Source organism: Nannospalax galili, unplaced genomic scaffold (assembly GCF_000622305.1).
Source record: "Nannospalax galili isolate Female #2095 unplaced genomic scaffold, S.galili_v1.0 scaffold77, whole genome shotgun sequence".
NCBI classification, from domain to species: Eukaryota; Metazoa; Chordata; class Mammalia; order Rodentia; family Spalacidae; genus Nannospalax; species Nannospalax galili.
The window spans coordinates 1,884,423-1,889,473 of NW_008341457.1; the positions used below are offsets into that span (position 1 = coordinate 1,884,423).

The 5,051-nt window shown below is 54.6% G+C and overlaps 1 protein-coding gene across 7 annotated transcripts in view; it reads right to left on the minus strand.

Annotated features, from left to right (window-relative positions):
* Tle2 (TLE family member 2, transcriptional corepressor) overlaps nucleotides 1-5,051 on the minus strand; it is a 15,437-nt gene that overhangs the window by 4,075 nt on the left and 6,311 nt on the right. For 6 of the 7 annotated variants that reach the window (XR_001872534.2, XM_029565355.1, XM_029565354.1 and 3 more), the window contains exons 10-15: nucleotides 4,401-4,445; nucleotides 3,673-3,822; nucleotides 2,096-2,234; nucleotides 1,491-1,639; nucleotides 490-560; nucleotides 58-307 (exon numbers count right to left, since the gene is read on the minus strand). Coding sequence is in view for 6 of the 7 variants with exons in the window: in XM_029565355.1 (XP_029421215.1) it covers nucleotides 58-307; nucleotides 490-560; nucleotides 1,491-1,639; nucleotides 2,096-2,234; nucleotides 3,673-3,822; nucleotides 4,401-4,445 (804 nt within the window). In the remaining variant the exon portion in view is untranslated. The remainder of the gene's footprint in view (nucleotides 1-57; nucleotides 308-489; nucleotides 561-1,490; nucleotides 1,640-2,095; nucleotides 2,235-3,672; nucleotides 3,823-4,400; nucleotides 4,446-5,051) is intronic. The other variant, XM_017799123.2, reaches the window with a different exon arrangement.

The window sequence follows — 5,051 nt, forward strand, 5'->3', positions numbered from 1 at the left end:
CACCCTCCCAGGCCCCGCCCTTGCCCTCCCTAGGCTCCGCCCCTCCCCAGCCCTCACCAGGCAGTCCAGCTGGGCTATGGGTGTCTTGTTCCCAGGCTGGCCTACGTCCCACACTTTCACACAGCCCTTGCCACCCGTGTACACGTGCTGCGTGGAGCCGCTGATGGTGACGGCGCACACCACCTCACCATGGGCCAGCGTGTGCAGCTGCCGCGCGTGGCGGGGGATGCCGGCGCCCACCAGTGCGTCCGACGGGAAGGGCACCGGCTGCATCTGGCCATCCGCAGACACGTGGAAAGAGTAGGCCCTGAGGAGGCCACCAACACGCGTGGGTGCGCGATCCCACGGACTTGGGGACAGCTGTCCCCACGCCTGACCAGCGTCCCGACCCTCAAATGTCTAGCAGAGGAATCTTCCTCACAGGAGGATCTTCCTTGAATGGCTTCCGGGGACCCATTGCGGGCGCCCCCCCCTCCCCCGCCTACTCACGGCTTTGTCCCAGGAATGCTGGACAGGGAGATGGAAGAGCCTCTGACATGTGGATGAGACTCAAACGTCATCTGAAACAGGTAGAGACATCTCAGGGCTGGGACACCCAGGTACCACTGTCCTCACTCAGGTCCCCAGTCCTGACCCCTCTCAGTTTTACTTCATGTGTCTGAGTGCTTTCCTGCATGTATGTAAGCGCACCAATGCATGCAATGCCCATGGAGGCCAGAAGAGGGCATCAGAGCCCCCGAAACTGCAGTAACAGATGGTTGTTAGCTGCCATGTGGGAGCTGGGAAGTGAACCCTGGTCCTCTGCAAGAGCAGCCAGTGTCTTAACTGCTGAGCATCTCTCCAGCCTCCTCTCCCTCCACCTTATCACAGTTTTTTGTCCCAGAGCCACAGGTTGGAGCCACTGTGTACCCCAGATGGGTTTTCCATACACACCTGCTGAGCCTGCCTCCTTCTCTGCCTGTCTTTTTTTTTTTTTTAATATTTTTTTTATTATTTTTATTTTATGTGTATGAGTGTATTGCCTGCATGTAAGTGCACCCGTGTTGTGCAGTGCCCACGGAGGACAGAAGAGGCTGTCAGGTCCCCTGGAACTGGAGTTATGGACAGTTGTTAGCTGCCACGTGGGTGCTAGGATTCAAACCTGGGTCTTCTGCAAGAACAGTGTTCTTAAGCACTGAGCCATCTCTCCAGCCCTTCTGCCCCAGTCTTTTTATGAGCCCAGACTCACTTCAAATTCCCTATGTAACCCAGGCTGACCCTGAACTCTTGATCCTCCTGCCTCCACCTCCCACGTGCTGGGATGACAGGCACCTACCACCAGGCTTGGTTTGTGTGGTGCAGGGGATGGACCCAGGGCTTAGTTGCACACTGTACCAGCTCTGCCCCAGCCCCAGCCCCTCTGGTCTGACAGCTGGTTTCTCCCTCTGTCCCCCACAGCCTCTGGGCTATGCTGGCATACCATCCTAGGGGCCAGCACCCCAAGGACTCACCAGTGGGGAGCGTCCGTACACCATAGAGCTGCTGACCTGGGGGGACAGGTGGAGGCTGACGTAGGAGCTGGACATGGAGAGGTCCCCATTGAGGGTGCCATGAGAGGCCAGGTTGAAAGGGCTGGACAGAGTCAGCGGACTCCTCAGGGCTGAGCAAGAAGGTTCGGGACATGTATTCAGGACATACACCTGCCATGTGCCGGGACATACACCCCATTTCCCCCTGTCTTTTAAGGCTTCCTTGCCCCAGGTGCAGACCTCTGCACATTCTGTTCCTTCAGCTGCAATGCTTTTCCCTATATATCAGTTGACAAACTCCTACTCATCCTTCAAAACCCTAGACTCAGTGAGCAGAAAAACAGAGACTCAGAGAGGTTACCTTACTAGCCCACGGTCATACAGCTCCTGAACACACAAACCAGACCCAACTGGCTCCAAAGCTTGTCTTGGCCAAGGAAGTCACTTTGAGTCTCTGGGCCTAAGCTTCACCAATTGATTAGTGACCACAATTCTTGTTTCCAAGCCATCTGCCTCTCCCACTCATTTTGGGGAGCCCCACTCTCTCAAGAACAGAGGGAGGTACACCTTGACAGGCAGGAGCTCACCGAGGCTGTCTGTGGATGGCGCTGGCTTTGCCGCCAGCTGGCAGAGATGACTGGCAGAACTGGGCCCAGGGGTGGATGCGTCTTGGGGTGAGGTGGAACCACAGGATCTGGTGGCAGGAGTGCTGGCTGGAAGATCGTTCTGTGGAGCAAGAAAGGCTGCCAACTGGTGGGTGCCTGGCACCCTAAGGAGCCATTCAGAAACCAGTGGAAAGAGGGGGCCTGTGTCCAGCTGCAGGTTTGTGCACTGCAGGGTAGTCGGCTGTGCTCCTGGAAGCTTGTCTGCACACAGCAGAAATCCAGGGGGGCCTAGGGTAAGGATTCTGGTGTACACAGACTGTCAGGTATGTGGGTATCAATTGGGTCCACAAATAAGTGCCCACGACCAGGGATGGGGACCCATAGGGACAGCACTGTGTCACCCAGAGACAGCAGGTTAGAGCCTTTGGGGCCGGTGAGAGGGCTCAGTGAGTGAAGGAGCTTGCTGCCAAGACTGTTGACCTGAGTTCATCTCCCAAAGTCTCATCATGGAGGGAGAGAACAGACTCTTCAAAGTTGTCCTCTGACCTCCACACATGTACCGTGTGTGTGCGTGTGCGTGCGTGTGTGCGTGCGTGCACGTGTGTGTGTGTGTGTGTTGGGGGGAGACTGGTTATTTTTTTTCTGAAATAGGGTCTCACAAAGTCAGGCTAGTCTTGAACTGAGGATGACCTTGAACTCCTGATCCTCCTGCCTTCACTTCCCAAGTGCTGGGGTTATAGGCTAGGATCGCTGACCTTTCAAAAGCTTCACATCCTAGGCTTGTGTCTGTTCTCCCACAGAGTGACAGTCTCTCCCATAGGATGGTGGAGGTGGCCCAGAATCATGGCGGGGGGTGAGGAAGGTTCTTGAGGCAGGGGCTTTTCCAGCAGAAGTGAGCTGCCCTACACTCCCAGCCCACAAGGTCTCCCTGGATTGAGAGCAGGTAGATAAAACAAGAGTAGCCAATATCTGGTAGTTGCCATGGCAACCTGTACAGACTGGGCGGCCTAGAAACACTCTTTCCTCAATTAAAGTACGTGACAAGACTTGAGGGTGAGGGCAGAGTGGGCCAGGTCTTCCAGGGAGATCTGCGGAGAGGGTGGAGATGGGTCTCTAAAAGATGGGGAAGGAGATGACACTTGCACACAGGAAGTCCAAGACCTGTCAGGTGCAAGCCCTGCTGATGGGTTTCCTGCTGTTTCTTTCCCAGGCAGTTTCTACCTTGCCCAACAACTTCACTATTGATTTATGCAGCTTGGTTACAAAGTTGCTCTTTTCATGTTTCCTGAGATTCAATGCCCAGGAAAAACGAGGGGCCCAAAGAATCAATGGTACCACCTGCTTGCCCCCCCCACTATCCCAGCACTGGGGGATCAAGCCCAGAGGATCAGGAGTTCAAAGTAGTCATCCCCCACACAGCAAGTTGGAGGCCAGGCTGAGCCACCTCAAAATAAAAGAAAACAAACAGAAAAAGAAGATTCAAGCTGTAGCAGTAGCCAGACTTGCTTACAGGACTGTGTCTATCCTCCCCCGCCCCCCATCACTCCTGACTTCCATACCAGAACAAGTTCTTTGCTCCTGGGGAGTGGTGAGGCCAAACTGGAGGCCAAAGAGGCTGGACTGTCCACGAGGTCCCTCCTTGAAGGGACACAGATGGGTGCCTTTCCACATGGGGTGACATCAGGGCTGGGGGGCTCTGATGGTTGGTCCTGTGTTCAAGGAGATGGTGCTGAGCCAGGGAGCTGGGAGAGAGGGCAAAAAAACCCCCGGCCCATCTGTACTTTGGCCCCCATGGCTACCAAGGGTCCACCCTGGAGCCTCAGTCCATCCTCTGTGAAATGGCTGTGAGGTGACCCTTCCAGACTCTACCATGCAGTGAGTACCATGCCACAAGACACATTGTCTCAAAGCAAAAGGGTCAAAAGAATGAAAAAAATCTGAACTGTACCACCTTGGTTGGTTAGCTTACTGCACTATTATCTGTTTACGCACATAAATAAAGTGAGTTCCAAGCCCCCCTCCCCACCAGGCAGAAGGGCTCAGCTTCATTTCTACACTGAACTGACAGGGGAACCGAGACCAAGAAAATGGGGGTCCCCTGCTCCAATCAACCACTGCAACCAACTCCCCCCTGCCCTCTGGCCCTCAGTTTCCCTTCTTGTAAGAGGAATCCCAGACTCCTCCAAACTTCCTCTCCTGCATAATCTCAGATTATTCTAGAGCCCGGACAGGAATGAATTCTCTCTCCCTCTGAACCCCCCCACGTGCCCAGCCCCCACCACTTCACCTCATCCACCACGAGATTATAATCGCTCTTGTCTTCATCACTTTCCTGGGGGGGGGGAGAATCAGGATCGATCATGCCCCTCCCTCACACTCCACCCTGCCTCAGGCTAATCCATTTTATCTCAACAAAGCAGATACATCAACCAGGTCTGTCTGTCCATCTCCAACCCACCCCCCACCCTGAAACAGACCCCCCTCCACTCCCTTCCTTTCTCTCCAGGTCTCCAGTTTTACCACTTCCAAGGAGCCTCCGGGTTTTTTTTTTCCTAAGACTTATATCAACCTGTGTTCTACAACCTTCTATGGCTTCCCACTGCCCTCTGTATTAGAAACCGAGGGTCCTGTAGAAGCTGTTGCTAAGCTCCGCCCCCGGCCCCCTCACCAGAGGGGGCGGGATGGAGCGGGGGAGTTTCTAGGCAGTCACTCCTGAGCTGAGCTTCCAGCCCAGCTGACAGTTGAAAATATAAAACTGAGAGCCAAAACAAAACAAAACAAAACAAAACAACCCAGTAAAATTGAGAGCCAGAGGTGGGCGCACGCCTTTAGCCCAGTACTCAGGAGGCAGAAGCAGGCGGATCTCTATGCGTTCAAGGCCAGCCTAGTCTACATAATGAGTTCCAGGCTAGCTGGGGCTACAGGGAGACCCTGTCTC